This window comes from Thunnus thynnus, chromosome 22 (assembly GCF_963924715.1).
Source record: "Thunnus thynnus chromosome 22, fThuThy2.1, whole genome shotgun sequence".
NCBI lineage: Eukaryota > Metazoa > Chordata > Actinopteri > Scombriformes > Scombridae > Thunnus > Thunnus thynnus.
This window is the reverse complement of record NC_089538.1, coordinates 20,788,319-20,806,296: the sequence shown is the minus strand read 5'-3', so window position 1 is coordinate 20,806,296 and position 17,978 is coordinate 20,788,319. Positions and strand designations below refer to the sequence as shown.

At 37.7% G+C, this 17,978-nt stretch overlaps 3 protein-coding genes across 11 annotated transcripts in view; 1 reads left to right on the top strand and 2 right to left on the bottom strand.

Moving 5' to 3' along the window:
• Positions 1-1,268: 1,268 nt before the first annotated feature.
• LOC137174974 (ladderlectin-like) lies at positions 1,269-4,141 on the bottom strand. 2 transcript variants are annotated; one of them, XM_067580547.1, is made up of 7 exons: positions 4,009-4,141; positions 3,825-3,915; positions 3,677-3,712; positions 3,302-3,411; positions 2,383-2,517; positions 2,183-2,294; positions 1,269-2,035 (listed from the first exon to the last, which is right to left on the bottom strand). In XM_067580547.1, exons 2-7 carry the CDS (start codon positions 3,883-3,885, stop codon positions 1,959-1,961), a joined length of 531 nt encoding a protein of 176 aa, XP_067436648.1. In that variant the 5' UTR covers positions 3,886-3,915; positions 4,009-4,141; the 3' UTR covers positions 1,269-1,958. The 2 variants fall into 2 exon arrangements, with proteins under 2 accessions (XP_067436648.1, XP_067436649.1); XM_067580548.1 differs by having other exon boundaries at positions 3,302-3,408.
• A 3,556-nt stretch (positions 4,142-7,697) lies between these two features.
• The window catches only part of LOC137174971 (E3 ubiquitin-protein ligase TRIM39), a 72,853-nt gene continuing 62,572 nt past the window's right edge, over positions 7,698-17,978 (top strand). Inside the window, exons 1-6 of one of the 8 annotated variants that reach the window (XM_067580534.1) lie at positions 7,698-7,791; positions 7,901-8,001; positions 8,608-8,799; positions 9,120-9,353; positions 9,975-10,146; positions 10,229-10,438. The gene's annotated coding sequence lies outside the window, so the exon portion shown is untranslated. Of the gene's footprint in view, positions 7,792-7,900; positions 8,002-8,154; positions 8,247-8,607; positions 8,800-9,119; positions 9,834-9,974; positions 10,147-10,228; positions 10,439-17,978 lie in introns of those variants that run through there. The other 7 variants (XM_067580533.1, XM_067580531.1, XM_067580530.1 and 4 more) reach the window with 7 other exon arrangements.
• Positions 11,106-16,645, bottom strand: LOC137174979 (ladderlectin-like). Its single transcript, XM_067580554.1, has 7 exons — positions 14,347-16,645; positions 14,160-14,250; positions 14,014-14,049; positions 13,641-13,750; positions 12,220-12,354; positions 12,020-12,131; positions 11,106-11,864 (listed from the first exon to the last, which is right to left on the bottom strand). Exons 2-7 carry the CDS (start codon positions 14,218-14,220, stop codon positions 11,794-11,796), a joined length of 525 nt encoding a protein of 174 aa, XP_067436655.1. The 5' UTR covers positions 14,221-14,250; positions 14,347-16,645; the 3' UTR covers positions 11,106-11,793.

Sequence of the window (17,978 nt, the reverse complement as noted above, 5' to 3'; positions counted from 1 at the left end):
TTTAGCAATAACTAAAATCCTCTTCTTCACTCTGAAATGTATGTGGCAAAGATACAATAACTCTGATGCAATAATTTATCAACATCTCTTTTCTTGAATACACACATTTATACTTATAAGTATAAATGTACTTGGGCAATGTTATATCAGGATTATTACTTAAGTGATTTTAATGAGAACATCCACAAGTTATGTTAAAGAAACACATCAGGGTCTCACATAAAAACAATCTCTTTACAGCTACCATTGTTAGCCCCCAAATTATTGATATGTGTCCAACAAGGAGCAATATTAGGCCTCTTGCTATTTACTCTCTATATAAATAATATTTATTTTCCAATTCAGTACTATAATTTTTATGTGGATGATACCATCCTGTCTCAGACCAGGCCTTCTCCAGGTTACAGTCTGCTTTTGATGACTTCCAGGCCTCTATGTTCAATTTACAGCTTGTTGTATACTCATAAAAGACATAAATGTGTGCATTTCACAAGAGCACAAAATGTTATCCATGCTCTAGATGGAGATCTCATTGACACAGTACAGTATTATAATATTTAGGAATCTGGTCAAATTCTGAAAAGTTGGTTCATGCATTCATTTCCAGTCATCTAGATTATTGTCTGACAAACTTGAAAAATTGTGAACCTCTCTTCTTAGGTTAGGGGAACATCATGAACTCTCCAGTATTAAATTCCTAAATAAACAAAGTGCTTCCTTTATTTGAAAAAACATTGCCTGTGACCATAATCCATTGTTTTATATATATATATATATATATATATATATATATATATATATATATATATATATATATATATATATATATATATATATATATATATTACTGAAATTTCTCAACAACTATTGGATGGATTGCCATAAAATTTGGAGCACATGTTCATGTCTCCCTCAGGATGAACTGTAATCACTTTGGTGATCCCTTAACTTTTCATCTAGTATTGAATATGAGCAAATACCTGCTAACCAATAAGATCACTGCTTTTGCATGTCTGCAAGTTCTTAAAGATGATTTGTTTTTCATTTGAACAGCAGAAATTTTGTCTACAGTTTCAAACTCTTACAAACACAAAGGTCTGCAATAGGTTTGGATAATGTTGCTTTAATTGTATGTCTGTTTTGTGATAGTGACAAGCATTTTGACCTGAAAAGTGTGTAACATCACTGTCATTACTTGTAAGATAGAAATTTCCACATGGCACTCGAAATAATTAGTGTATTCAGTATTATTAATGTCACAGACCAGCTTGTTTCAATGCTTGAGCGTTTTATTTTTGCATGAGACAAGAAAGACCAGTTCACTCTAGAGCTGCAACAATAAGTCGAAGAATCAATAAGTCAATTAGTCACAGACTATTTTGATGATCAATTAATTATTTCGAGTCATTTTTTAAGAAAAATGCTCAAATTCTCTGGTTCCAGCTTCTTTAAAGTGAATATTTTCTGATTTTTTTATTCTTCTATGCTAGTAAAAAATAGTAAAATATCTTTGGGTTGTTTACTGTTGGTCAGGACAAAACAAGATATTTGAGGATGCATCCTGGGTGCTGGAAACATTTTTCATAATTTTCTGGCATTTAATAGACCAAATGACTAATTGATTAATCGAGAAAACAATTGACAATAATCATTAGTTGCAGCTCTTGTACACTCTCAAGAATAAGGTGCTAAAGGCATTCTTTCAAAACACATTCAATCTGCTCTTATTAAAGGCATAAGGCCTTAGGAACAGTCCAGCTTCTGATTACGTAACTTGTCGTTTCATTCCTTAAGTAGCGTTACAGCGATAGAAATGAAATAATAATGTGAAGTAATATGAGTTATAGAGCCTTCAGGTCATATTAGACTGATCAACACAAAGACAGATGCTTTTAAAAATATGCACATAAACACGCCTCCATCAGTGTTTGTGCTACTCCACATCTCTTTGTCAGGAATCACCAGCGGTTCTTGACACAGACAGATGGTTTTCTTCTGTAGCAGAAATCGTCATTCCAGCACCTTCGAGCTGTAACTAGCCAAAAAAAAACCCACAAGTGTCAGTAACCACTACACAAACCAAAACCTGAAACTGTGGATATCAATTTATCTTGGGGCAAAGTTGAGCTTTTTCACTGTTTACCCTTATCATTAACATCACTCATATACTGCATTCATTTACCTGGAGAATTCATTGTTAAACAGTTCTGCTTGCCCTTGAAGTTATTGGGTTGTCCATAACACCAGTTCCGATAGTTGAATTGCCTCCCATTACTCCACAGCCAAACATTCTCCTAGAAGACAGAATTTAAGATTACATTAATTTAAAAAAAAAGCTTAATAAAGTAAATGTCGGACCTTGTGCAATAATGAATAAAATACCTGTTGTGCATCAGAGCCTCCAATCCATACCGGTCTATACACGTGACTGGCACCAATTATCATCATCTGAATCTTACGGTACTCCCCATAGGTATGTACCGATGCAAGGTTTCCACCCATGGCCTGGCAGGTTTTCTACAATGGAGATAGAAGAGAGAGAGAGACAGGAGTTGCTATGAACCAAATATAGGAATACAACATAGACAGATGTTTTAAAAAAGTCCTATCTGATATCCATTTGGCTGCTGTTTGTATATAGTGATCCCAATAGCTACAGCAACCTTCAATTCACTGGAATCCCCTGGGCAAGTTTACTTTAATTACCCATTACATATTACAAGACCAAAGTGATATCAACCCTCCATCAATCTCCCAGTGAACAATATGATCCCCCAAAATTTATTTGAGTAACTTACTTGAGTAATTTACTGGAGTAAACTGTTATTCAGTTTGGTTTGGTATGCTAGCAGTGATAAAAAAAGGCATTGTTTCATTATCAAATTGCATCAAGAGGAACCAGAAACTAGTAAAAATAGCAGAGAGAGTTCAAATCCTGGCAACGCCAATAATGATATTAGTCAGCCAGAGGCCAGAGGAACGATGATAAAGGAGCTCAAGATGAAACTTTTTGTAGGCCTTCCTGTGGTACCTGTCTGTGTTGTTTGATAGTCGGGATGTGAGCTGTGTAGTTATTGTCAATTTGTCAGTTTTCTGAGGTTTGACTGACAGTTGACTGTCTATTTCTGCATCTGCCTGCATTTGTCTGCACTTGGGTTTGATCTACCAGTCCTATCAGAATGCTGAATACTTTTATAAACTTTTTTTAAGACGTTGTTTGAGATTGTTATGGTTAGTGTGTAGTATCTTTGAATCATCATGTACAGTAGTAGTCATATGGAATCAAAGTTAACCTTATTACCTCAGCGTCAACCCAACGCAATCGTGTTGGAACGTAGCGGAAGCAGCGGCCATTGATCTTTTTCCAACCATAGGAACACCAAAAAATCCTTTTGACCAGGTCTGCCTCTGCTGAGGATGATTAGAGAATAGTGTGTGTGTGTTGAATTTTCATATCATGATATAAAATCAAATTTGATGGCATAATAGAAAATGCTATAACAAAAAATAACGTAACACAACACAGTATAATATGACATTACATAACAAAAGTGACATAGTGGCCTTTATCAGAGACAAACTGGTAATTCAACACATTTAGGAAAAGAAGAAAGGTAAAAAATAGATGTATCATCATAACAAAGTGCAATATATTTTAAATACAAAGGCTACTTACCCGTTTGGTCATTTTGGATTTTGGCTTCTGGAGGAGCTAGAAAGTTTGACATAACAGTTATTGACTGGATTGTTACTGTTTACAGACAATATATACAGTTTCTCTATGTCTTTAATTATATGTAACACTTTCTATAAAGAAAACTCACCATCAGCTATAGTCAGAGCCATAATGGTACAAATGAGTGCAGCCACAGTCAGCATCTTCATGGTGAAGATGATGTTGAAGATGATAAGAGCCTTCAGTTAAGAGAAACAAACATGTTATTAATACTTCTGTATGGAGCAGATGACAGGTAGTGACTGTTCAAAAATTAAGAGTTCATATCACACCTGCTGCTGAATTATCTGCTCTTCTCAGCCTGTATCTTCAGCTCAGCCTATCTGTGTGAAGGTGTTTCACAAGACAAAGGCCACCTCTTATATATAGTTACCTATCTTGACATCTCTCACAAAAAGGGAACTGAGGACACAAACAAACATATTGAGACATCATTACCAGGAAGTTGAAGTAAAGATTAGCTTTCAAATAGCATAAAGATTTGTTCACATCAGGAATATTTGTAAACTAGTAGAACAAGTCTGTAATATACGGAGCCCTTAAGGGGACACGGGCAAAAAAATATACATATTGAGGCCACGTTTTACTACATCATGCACATGAGATATAATTTGTTCCCACATTTTGATGAATTTGTGTGCATGATATTAGTGTATATACAGAGAGCCAGCACAACAGACCAGCCTTTCTCCCCGGAGCATGAAGTGCAATCCACCTGCTCCACTTTATTAAGTTTCAATATTTTTTTCAGGCAAGAAAGTAACCATGAAAATTCCCAGTATGTGGTCAATTTATCCATATAACGCCTGTATGTAAATCTGCTTTGACGTTTTCGGAGATGTGAGGAGCAGCTAGCCTGAGACCAGCTGGTCATCTCGCAGCAGCAACCTGACTCCTTTGTCGTCATCCCGGGAAGAACATGACCTGATGAACTGATCTGTGTAGCTCTGTGCTCTGCCACGTTAGTTTGTCTGAATGTAAAGTGAAGCTTCATGTTTTTACTGGACAGAACAACAGCGATGCCTCTGGGGTTCTACACACTGGTGTCGGATTGGATTTGGGCTCTAACATATATAGATGTATTTGAGAAGTTTCTGTTTTGAGTAAAGAGCTAGAAAAAGAAGTGAAATCCTACAACTACTGTTTACATAGCTTCCAGAGCTGCCAAAAGTCTGTCAAGGGGCATCTTCTGGAAGCTGGCCATCAGCTTGTCTGAGGGGCTGCATAAACCTATTTAATATAATCATCATGATTTATTTATTTTTATCAAATTTATCAAATTGCAACTCTTTGTTTTCTAAAACAAATATGGTGGCCGGCTAACTGGACAGGAAACAGAGTCACAACTTGATAAACTATCAAGGCTCAGTAAAGAAACACTTGGTCCCATGAGCACAACTCAGACAGGTGAGGTACCATGTCAAGCATTAATTATGGTAGAGGACACAGGCAAGAAGTCGAAACTCAGCAGACTGGGAAAAGTCCTAAAGAGCAGGCAAAGGGTCAAAGAAAAACAGACTAAAGTAGTTGCTGGACTGCTCCGGTAGAAAGCACAAGATACAATCTGGTGTGGAGTGACAGTGGACCGGTATATATACTACTGGGGTAATGGGGAAATAGGGAACAGGTGTGTAGGGTGGGGACGGTCAGGTGATGGGGAATGGCGGGAACACTGGGGTTACTGAAGGCCAGATGGGAGTGGCAGGATCTGAAACAACAGGGTGTCAGTATAGACAAGGATAATTAATGGACTAGGAACTGACTGACATTGTAACTGAAACAGAGTGAAAGTCTTTTTTATTGTGCAGTGGACAGAATATTTTGTCCTCCAGATGGTTAGAAGAGTCTTAAACTTGGCTGATTTTGGAATTAACTAAAGAACAGTACTTAAACAACCTGTGTTTTTCAAAGAATGTAGCAAATATAACAGGGTTATATATAAACTAACAATCTACAATCTTTTGAAGAGATCAGATCAATGTTTTAACTGAGAAGGATTGTAAAAGCAGTAATAAATTACATGCAGCTAAACTGAAACAATATGATTAATTTTCATCCAAGAACATTTAACAGGATTCAAATCACCAGTGTGTATTCAAATCATGAATCCATTCATCACCAGATCAAATGTCTGCTGTGTGAGTTTGTCTGTGTGCTTGTTTGTGTTATTTTAATCACATATGTGATAACACTGCCATCTCTAGAGTCAGTGACTAAAATGGAAATTAAAAAATTGGGATACTTTTATGATGATAGGGCAGGTTCAACTCGGTCCAGGACATCAGAGGAAGTTCTTTTAATAATGTCACAGTGCATCTCTAACAGCTAATCGCCCTGGGGTCCAATACTTGGATGGAAGTACAACATATGTAGTCATATTAGGACTTAACATCAATGACAATAAATTTCAAGAGTCTCTTTGCTGCAGTACATTTTATACTTCTATCATTTTCTGTGTCATATTGCTGTAATCTGAATACATTTGCTCATCTGTTTCCTGTTAGTTGGATGTTTTGTGTCCTGCAGTGGATGATCTGATGCAGTTAACCACAGCACCACCTTGTGGACAGATAACTGTAGGTATGTACAATAACATTTAATTCTGTATCAGCATATAGCTTTTCCAGGTGGTAATATAGCTGTAATGCAACCAAGCTGTGGCATTTTCAGTGTTTCTACACAGTTTAAACTAACACAGACATGCTTCAGATAATAGCTTACTATGTTCTATGCACATATGGGAGAAATAAGACAAAATTCTTTAACATCACATATACTTTAATAATTTATTACATCAACTACAGGTGAGTCAGTGCCTTAAACATCTCCACTTGAATACTTTCCTGTTTGTTCAGTTGGTAGCAATATTGAACTGGTGGGGGGTGAAAGTGGGCCAATATATATACTACTGGGGTAATGAGGAAATGGGGAACAGGTGTGGAGGGTGGGGATGGTCAGGTGACGGGGAATGGTGGGAACACTAGCGTTACTTATCAAATAGTGGGCAAAAAAAATCTCAGGCCTTTTATAGTCACTCCATATATTGCAATATGATCTGCTGCAAGATCTGCAGCACTCCTTGAGTGGCTCTGATGATGAGTTAGAAGAAGCAGCACCAGACCAAAGAGCTCCTCCGGCTTCCTTGGATTGGAGCACTTGTAATACTCTCTTTTTTGAGAGAGGGAGGGCAAAGAGACCTTCCCTTGTTAATAGCATGCTGGCACAGGGGAACGTGGTAACAAACAAAGTTTGTTGTGCAACACATAAGCAGCAGAGGGAGCTGCTGTATAGACTTGGTGGAAGGGTAGGGCATGGTGCAAGGTAAGAACCTATTCAATATTATGGCAGCTTGAATTTTGATTAGACTTTAGTTGAATTAAAGGGGACTGGGGCCTTGCTGGAGGTATTTGCTGTACTGAATGCCCTTGATATTGAGGTTTGTGTCCCTCTGTCCAGGTGAGATGGAGCAAAGCCAATCAAGAGGGTGCTGGTTCCACACTAGGGGGGGCTGTGGAGCAGTGTAGTGCTTTTCTCTCCAGGATAGCAGTCACCACTAAGCACTTATCAAAAGCAGGTGCTATATAATTCTACATGTGTATATAGAATGAATGATATTGCTAAAATTATAAGGGAATTTTTGCAGAACTCCTCTCTGTGTACTTGCAGGACACAATGACATGCTGACATTTCTGTCTGTTAAGATGGAACCAGCAGAAATGTGAAAACCTGGCTGATTCACTTTCCCAGATACCATAAGGTAGATAGAAACTATTATTCTGCTGCTATGGCCTGGTGTAGGTAAATGAAATGCACATACAGCTTTCTGCACTTGCTTATAGCCTTATCAACATTTGCATGACTTGAGTTGCTGTTTTACTGTACAATGTATGCATTCTAATGGCTTGTATGGTTATTGTAATGATTTTGCTTGTCATTTTAGACTTCTAAAGCTCTAAAAATCCAGTTGGGGGACCTGGCAACCCTGAAAACCTGACTTCAACTGGAAGAGAACACCATGAAAGAATTTATGCAAGAAGTGAAAGAATGGACAGATGGTAAGAAAACGATAAACATTATCTGACATGAAGAACCATTTTTGTCTTGTCTCTTTTTTTTCTTTCTTTTTTTTACAAAATTTACACTGTGTTAATCACTCTTTGTTAGGAGAAACTGTCCATCAAGGCCTGCCACAGGCTTTGTGTCAGAATATTAAGGCCCTCATGACCAGTATGAAGACAAGATTTCAACTCTTCTACTGAAAAAAGGTATGTTACGGTAACGTTTTAGGCCTATTTGGACCACAATCTCTGGTGTAAGCCTTATTTTTTTCCCGCCCACATTCGGTGAACACCCGCCCTACTCTGCCTCTGATTGGCTAGTTAGGTTTGAGCATGAGGAGGGAGTATGGGAGAGGTCCGAGCCAATCACAGGCAGAGTAGAGGCGGGTCTTCGCAATATGCCATGGGGAAAAAATAGCGTTGGTGCACGAGCTACTTTATACTTGAAGGAGGTAAAAAAGGAAATTGTACAGATTTTGACCTTGTACTCGAAATAAAATGTAAACTACAAAACGAGAAACACAGGAAAACAGGCTTTTGTTACGTTTAGAGATGCAGTAGTGCTAATTTTGTTGTACATAAATGTATAACATATTACAGATATAACGTTAGCTAAAATGTAACATTACTGTTGGCTAGCTAAAGCATGCTAAATCTGGTGTTATTTAAGTTAATGGGTGATTGGTACATGCTAACTAGCTTGCTAGCTGAATTGAGACAGTCTGTTACCCGAAATGTAACTTAGCTTAACATCATTGTGCCTTTTTATGTGTCACACTCTTATTTGCTTTTTCATCCATTTTGCTCTCTAAGCCATGACAAAGCCCAAGATAAGAAGCTGCCATGGTTATGGAGCAAGCAACAGTGCCAGTCGGAAAACATGTGTGAGCTATTATGTTTGCCTCCTGAAAAGAAAGAATTTTAAAGAAAATGAGAAGGCAGTGAGGACAAGCAACTGGGGTCAGAAGAAACGGTGCCGGAGTTTTGGGCTCAGCCCATATGGCGGTAAGGAGTTAATAAATTATTTTTTAAAAATTCATTCATGATGTTTATTTGATTTTTAGTGGGTATAGGTGGTCAGGAAAAGTGTATATTCATGAATATTTTTCTATATTATTGACTTAGTTGTGATGTGAAGTTGTTAAATAGTGCAGGTGCAGTTCTTGATCATGGTGAAAGGTCGTTTTAATATAGTGCTGCCACTTCATGTGAGCCCCCCCCCCCCCCCCCCCCCCCCCTCAAGTTCATTAGACAGTTCTTTAAGAAACCTTTGAAAAATGTGCTCAAAATATGTTCACTGAATTACATTGTGGAAATTATTACAGATGTGTTAGCAGTAGAGGTGTAACGGAACGCAGTCGATTCGCGATCCGTACGGATTGCCCCCCACGGTTCGGCACACACGTGAACCACGGATTAACTGCAAAATTTAATGTCTCGTTTAAGACAAAGTAAACAAACTGCTGTTGCTACAAGTCATGCCCAGACAGCGTGTCGCTAACAGAACTGAAGAACAACGACCAAACCAGCATCCAACGGGTCCGAAGTGACATCTGCAGGTATGTTTACATGATGTTTAATGTGCTGCAGCTGAGCAGATAATTTGCTATCTAGCTGCTAATTGATGTTAGCCGTGCACTTTTCCCTGGTGAATATTTGTTTTGTGGCTCGTTAAACAAGCTAAGCTGCAGGACAAGACGTATGTTCATGTTTGTAAGTTATCATCAAGTTTTGATGATGTGGACACAGGCTATTGTTTCATTCACTACCATGTTTAAAGGAGGAGGATATCATGCCTCATATTACAATTTAATTTAACAATTGAGCATTGAATATTTTTATATATTTTAAGATTTTATTTAAGCATTAGACATCTTGAATGCTGTTTTCATTTAAGACCAGGGGCAAAAGTTCCTTGCTGTAAGTGGTTAACAGAATTTATGAAAAGCAAAGTTATATTTGTCTTCCCTCTTTTCTTTTTTTTGCTGATCCGAACAATGATCCGATCCATGACTCAAATCCTTGATACAATCCGAACTGTGAGTTTTGTGATCCATTGCACCCTTGTTAGCAGACACTGGTGCACACGTAACAGTCCAATACAATTTTGAAAATGTAACATGTCAATGTGTTACAGTAGGCATGTTAACATTTTGTGTAATGTATTGTGTTTATTTCAGGTGAGCAAGCTTACTGCCTTGGGCTACAACCCGATTTTGTTCATTGGAAAGAAGAAGAAGAGGGTGAATACAATGACCACTGAGACGATCACCTACATGTGCCCTGGAGGGGAAGGGCCCATGAAAACCTATTCAGAAAAAATGAGCAGGCTTTACAAGTACATTGTTAAAAGTAAGGCAATGTCTGTTTTTATGGATTTATACTTTTGAGTATGCTGTCATCATGAGTGATATGCTGACATGTATTACTTCAGATCCTCCAAGCACACAGTTGGCAGAAGCTCCCACCCCTCTTTCTCCACCTCATCCTCCACACCCTTCCACCTTTCTCTACCCATCTTCTTCTCATCCTTCAATAGACTCTGAGGAGGAGACCTATGCCTTTACCCTCATTCCTGTTTCCTCATCTCCAAGCACCCATCAACCTATCTCACCATCTCCTGCTCAACAAAACATGAACAAAAGTAAGTATAAGTATTAATAATTTTTCCCCATTTTAACTAATGTGTCTAAAGTCATCCAACTCTGTACAGTTGTGTTTTGTTTGTGTGGTAAATTACAAATTTAAATATTGACTGTGGAGGGTTTTTTGCCTGTTGGATCCTGGTTATAATAATAATAATGATGATACTACTACTAATAATAATACTAATAATAATGATAATGATAATAAAAATAACAATACATTTTATTTAAATGTGCCTTTCAAGACACCCACGGTCACTTCACATATACAACAAAAAGTGCATGGCTGTCACAGTGCCACTCCTCACTACAACATTATGTCAGTTTGTTTTCATGTAATTAATACTTGTGATCAATGAAATTCAATCATTTTGAATGAACAGCAGAAACATAAGAGGAAGATCACTGCTTTTGCATGTCTGCAAGTTCTTAAAGATGATTTGGTTTTCATTTGAACAGCAGAAATTTTGTCTACAGTTTCAAACTCTTACAAACACAAAGGTCTGCAAAAGGTTTGGATTATGTTGCTTTAATTGTATGTCTGTTTTGTGATAGTGACAAGCATTTTGACCTGAAAAGTGTATAACATCACTGTCATTACTTGTGACTTCCACATGGCACTCCAAATAATAAGTGTATTCAGTATTATTAATGTCGCACACCAGCTTGTTTCAATGCTTGAGCGTTTTATTTTTGCATGAGACAAGAAAGACCAGTTCACTCTAGAGCTGCAACAATAAGTCGATTAATCAATTAGTCGATTGACAGAAAGTTAATGGCCGACTATTTTGATGATCAATTAATTGTTTTGAGTCATTTTTTAAGAAAAATGCTCAAATTCTCTGGTTCCAGATTCTTAAATGTGAATATTTTCTGTTTTTTTTTTAAGTCTTCTATGATAGTAAAAAAACAGTGAATATCTTTGGGTTGTTTACTGATATTTGAGGATGCATCTTGGGTGCTGGGAACATTTTACACCATTTTCTGGCGTTTAATAGATGACCAAATGACTAATTGATTAATCGAGAAAACAATTGACAATGATCATTAGTTGCAGCTCTTGTTCACTCTAAAGAATGAAGTGCTAAAAGCATTCTTTCAAAACACATTCAATCTGCGCTTATTAAAGGCGCAAGGGCTGAGAGGCAGTCCAGCTTCTGATTACGTAACTTGTCGCTTCATTCCTTAAGTAGCGTTACAGCGATAGAAATGAAATAATAATATGAAACAATATGTGTTATAGAGCCTTCAGGTCATATTAGACTGATCAATACAAAGACAGATGGTTTTGAAAATATGCACATAAACACACCTCCAGCAGTGTTTGTGCTACTCCATGCCTGTATGTCAGGAATCACCAGAGGTTCTTGACACAGACAGATGGCTTTTTTTTGTAGCACTTATCATCATCCCAGCACCTTCGAGCTGTAAGTACCCAAAAAAAGAAATAAAAAAAACACAAGTGTCAGTAAATGCTACACAAACCAAAACCTGAAACTCTGGATACCAATTTATCAAAATTGAGATTTTTCACTGTTTACCCTTATCGTTAACATCACTCATATACTGTATTCATTTACCTGAATAATTCATTTGCAGACAGTGCTGCCTGCCCCAGGCGTTATTGGGCTCTCCACGACACCAGTACTGATAGTTGAATTGCTTACCATTACTCCACAGCCAAACTTTCTCCTAAAAGACAGAATTTAAGATTACATTAATTTAAAAAAATAAGTTTAAAAAGTAACTGTTGGACCTTGTGCAATGACGAATAAAATACCTGTTGTGCATCAGAGCCTCCGATCCATACCCGCCTATACCCGTGACAGGCACTAACTATCAGCTTCTGAATCTTACAGTACTCCCCATAGCTATGTACTGATGCAAGGTTTCCACCCATGGCCTGGCAGTGTCTCTACAATGGAGATAAAGAGGAAGAGAGAGAGAGAGAGAGAGAGAGACGGGAGTTGCTATGAAACAAATACAGGAATACAACATAGACAGATGTCTGACAAAGAAAATCCTGTCTGATTTCCTTTATTCAGCCGCTGTGGGTCTCATTTTCCAGTTGATCCCCATAGTTATTGCAACCTTCAATGCACTGGAATCCCCTAGGCAAGTTCACTTTAATTACTCATTACATATGACTAATTGGAAAAGTTATAATATTACTTTACTTATCATTAGCAAATGTAATTTGTTACATTACTTGTTGCTTTACTTTAGTCACTCAGCCGTTATCTCCACCAAAGGTGCCTTTAAACAAATCCAAAGCCTCCACACCCACTTATATCATAGGTTGTATTTCATGTGTGAAAACAGAAAATAATACATTACGTTTTAAACAGCAGCTTCCCTACTGTTTGGAACTGTTTACTGACCACCAACAGTTGGCGTAACATTGGCCCCAGTGACTTCAGAGGGCTCTTACACCCTCAGACTCTGAACAAAATCCAGGTAATTCCTGAATGTAGGCTTACCATTTGTTAATGTTAGCAAGCCAGCTAAAAGAAACACAACATGTAAAACATGCAAGACAACATTGCTCGTCTTTCAGTCAAAGCTTATAACCTCCCACCCATCTACGCCCCCTGCACTATGTTAGCATACCCTCAACCACTCTCTAACTAATGGATAGAGACCAAAGTGATATCAACCTTCCATCAATCTCCTGGTGAACATGATGATCCCGCAAAACTTACTTGAGTAATTTACTTGAGTAAACTATTATTCAGTTTGGTTTGGTATGCTAGGAGTGTGATAAAAAAGCATTGTTTCATCATCAAACAATTGCGTCAAGAGGAACCAGAGAGAGTACAAATCCCGACAACGCCAATAGTGATATTAGTAAGCCAGAGGAACGACAACAAAGGAGCTGAAATATTTTGTCACTAAAGATGAAACTCTTTGTAGGTGCTTCCAGTGGTCCCTGTCTGTGTTGTTTGATAGTGGAGATGTGAGCTGTGTAGTTTCTGTCAATTTGTCAGTCAGTTTTCTGAGGTTTGACAGACAGTTGACTGTCTATTTCTGCATCTACCTGTATTCTGTCTGCACTTGGGTTCGATCTACCAGTCCTATCAGAGTGTTGAATACTTTTTTTAAAAAAATTTAAGTTGTTTGAGATTAATATGGTTAGTGTGTAGTATCTTTGAATCATCATGTACAGTAGTAGGCATATGGAACCAAAGTTAACCTTATTACCTCAGCATCAACCCAACGCAATAGTGCCGAAACGTAGCGGAAACAGCGGCCATTGATCTTAGTCCAGCCACGGGGACACCAAAATATCCTTTTGACTAGGTCTGTCTCTGCTGAGGATGATGAGAGAATAGTGTGTATTTGTTGAATTTTCATATTGTGATAAAAAAAAAATCACATTTGATGGCATAATAGACAGCTGTAACATAAAATAACACAACACAGTATAACATAACATTACACAACAAAAATGAAACAGTGGCCTTTATCAGAGACAAATTGGTAATTAAACAACATTTAAGAAAAGAAGAAAGGTGGAAAATAGGTGTAGCATCAGAACAAAATGCAATACATTTTAAATGTAAAGGCTACTTACCTGTTTGGTCATTCTGGATTTTGGCTTCTGCAGGATCTAGAAAGTTTGACATAACAGTTATTGACTGGATTGTTGCTGTTTATAGACAATACATACAGTTTCTCTGTCTTTCATTATATGTAACACTTTCTATAAAGAACACCCACCATCAGCTGTAGTCAGAGCCATAATGGTGCAAATAAGTGCAGCCACAGTCAGCATCTTCATGGTGAAGATGAATTTAAAGATGATAATAGCCTTCGGTAAAGAGAAACAAACATGTTATTAATACTTCTGTATGGAGCAGATGATGGTAGTGACTGTCAGTTCAAAAAATAAGAGTTCATATCACACCTGCTGCCGAATTATCTGCTCTTCTCAGCCTGTAGCTTCAGCCTACCCTTTGTGCAGGTGTTTCACAAGACAAAGACCACCTCTTATATATAGTTAACTATCTTGACATCGCTCACAAAATGGGAACTGAGAGCACAAACAAACATATTGAGACATCATTATCAGATAAAGTGTACCGAGAAAGTTGAAGGTTTATGTGGCAACATAAACGTCTCTGTGTCCCCACCCCCCCACCCTCTTCTCTCTCTTTCAACCCAACTGATCAAAGCAGATGGCCGCTCACCTAGAGCCAGGAGTTTTTCCTTACCGCTGTCGCCAAGTGCTTGCTCATGGGGGACCTGTTGGGTCTCTCTCTCTGTAAATTAAAGAGTATGGTCTAGACCTGCTCCATTTGAAAAGTGCCCTGAGATTACTTTCGTTGTAATTTGGCGCTATATAAATAAAATGAATTGAATTGAAACAGCAGGGAGAGGTTTTTCTTTTTTTTTTTTTTTTAAATAGTGTCAACTATGCCACCTTGGGGAATTTCAACCCATTAAACTGTTTAGTCTAACCACTTTGGGACCAAATTTAAAATGACAAGCAGGCTCAAACTTTAAAATACAAGAACAGCACTGCAACCAGTTAAGGCCAAACTATTTACAAATGTCCCCTCAATGGTCAACTGTAATTAAAACCAATAAACACAAACACACACATATCCAGCTGACCAAAGAGAAGCAACCAAAGAAAGAAAAAAATAAAGGGAAAAAACAATAATAATCTAAATACTAATTATACAAAATAACAAAACACAGGATGTACAAAAAGTAAATAAACTTTCAACTAACTACCAACAAACTGAAAAGGGTCCCTGTATAACTGAACAATAAATAGGACCATGTGAACTGGTTCTCCAATTCAAATAAAGTAAAAAAAAACAACAAACAAACAAGAAAACTGAAAAACACACACTGCTTAGTGTCCTACATGGGCCACTTCGATTCACTCCTAACTGAACAGAGACATAGGGCTGAACCAGGTGCAATGCAAAACAAAACACAGAAAAAGAAAAACCAGTCCATATACCGTAGAGATGCTGATATGTAGAGCTTCAAAAACGTAGAAACAACACAGTTGTTGCAGAAATGTAGCTATATAGAAACAGCGGATGTAGTAATGTAAAGACGGACCAACAGAGAAAAAACAAAACCAGCTGTTGTAGAAATGTGTAGAAATGTAGATCTACAGACAGAACAGCATTTGCTCAGGGAGTGTGGGGCTGGGGGATCTGGAAAGGGCCAGCCACCATAGTGCACAGCCTGGCTTCAAAAATACCTGCAAAGTGCAAGAGACACTAAAATTACCAACTGAGAACTACATCTGAATTAAAAGTAATGGAAAGTCATATATACATACCAAAGAGAGCGAAGGTACAGCTTCCCAGCAGCGAGAGGGGGAAAATTATGTGAATCATATGCTATGGACTTCGCAGACACCAGATCTCAACCCAGTTGAACACCTATGGGAGATTTTGGACTGACGTGTTAGACAGCACTCTAAACCACCATCATCAAAACAGTAAATTAGGGAATATCTTTTTGAAGAATGGTGTTTCTCAGCCTTGGCATTGATTCTATAAGTCTCTAGAACTCTTCTGGAGGGACGAACACCCTCATTCCCTCATTTGGTATTTTGATGATGGATTCTGGATGGATGCGACTCTTGTTTCCTAAAACAAATATGGTGGCTGGCTAACTAGACAGGACACAGAGTCACAACTTGATAAACTATCAAGGCTCAGTAAAGACACACTTGGTCCCATGACCATGACTCAGAGACAAGGCAGGTAAGGTAACATGTTAAGCATTAATTGTGGTAGAGAAAACAGGCAAGAAGTCAAAACCAGACAGGCGAAAAGCTGGTAGGGCAAACTGAGCAGACTGGTAGTGGGCAAAATGGGGAACAGTCCAAAAAGGCAGGCAAATGGTCAAAGAAAAACAGACTAAAGTAATAGCTGGACCACTCTAGCAGGAAGCACGAAATACAATCCAGTGTGGGGTGACAGTGGACCGGTATATATACTACTGGGGTAATGGGGAAATGGGGAGTAGGTGTGGAGGGTGGAGGCGGTCAGGTGACGGGGAATGGTGGGAACACATGGGTTACTGGAGGCCAGATGGGAATGGCAGTATCTGAAACGACAGGGTGTAAGTAAAGGCAAGGATAATTAATGGACTAGAAACTGACTGACATAGTAACTGAAACTTTTTTCTTTTTTTCTTCTTTTTTTATTGTGCTATTGACTGGATATTTTGTCCCCCAGATGAGAAGAAGAGTCTTTTGATTTGGTTGGTTTTGGAAATAACTAAAGAAAAGTAGTTAAACAACCTGTGTTTTTCTAAGAATGCAGCATATTTATCTTTCAGAGAAATAGATGCTCACCATTGTGACTTGAATTAAATTCTAATACATGCTGTGTATTGAGGCTATTCTTCCTCAGACAGTGACACAGCAAAAATGACAGTAGGAATTGTGCCATACAGGTATGATGCAATAATTTCTCAACTTCTGTTTTTGAATTCACAGCTGCTACTTGCATAAGATGTACCTGAGCAATGGTATATCAAAGTTATTGTCTTATTGAAAGTCATGAGTATATCTAGAGGACATTAAAATGTCTTATACAAGAAAATATTCTTTAGTTACCTTCGTTCTTTGTGTATTTGATAATGATTGTATCATCTAAAATTGTTTTTTTTTTTTAAACTTGCTTCTTGCAAAGAACCAGAAATATTTTTAGCTTTCACATGTTTAGTGCATGTACATGTACAGAATTGTTACACATGTATTAACATCTACATGCTGAAAGATTAAAATAATACAAAACTGTTTTTTTTTGTTAAGTACTTGCTGGGTCCAGTTTTTCAAGCAAGACAAAGACAAAGCATTAATGATGATTTAGCATTAAGTGAAACCAACTTCCTTACACATCTGGCACAGGGGAAATTATTCAGTAAAGATCGAATGATAAGTCTGATGCAGTAATTTTTTCTACTTTTTCTTTCCACAAGCTGCTACTTGTAAAAATCTACTGGGGTAATGACACATCAGTTGTTGGCCTCACTGAGCCGCTAGCAGACTCTAGAATCTAGTTATATTTCTGGTTATGTACAGGTTTACAGGTGTGTCTAGAAAGAGAGATTTTTAGTCATTTTATAAATATTTAGCATCCAAATCTTTGTTTTGCACTTAAGAAGGGTGTTAATAAACTTTACTAACATAAATTTAAAAGATATAAATGTTGTCATTAGTATTTTCCTCCCTCTGCATCTCCAGAGACACTGGACTGCTGTGCATCTGCCCCACATTTGCATTAATACATGCATCTAATGCCTACCACACACTAGAAGACTTCGAAAAAACTAAGGTTTAACAGCCTCTCACATCTAAAGACAATGTGTCATAAGCCATTGAGTTTTTAGTCACAGACTAAGATTTTGCAAGGACAGGGGATATTGCAGGGTCACTATTTACAAGACTACAACTAGATTTTGTTTAAGATTATTTCCCATCCTGCTCCTGGTAAAATTTACAAGAGGAAAAAAGTTGAACAATGGAGCAGAAACAGAAGCTGCTTTTGTCCACAACCG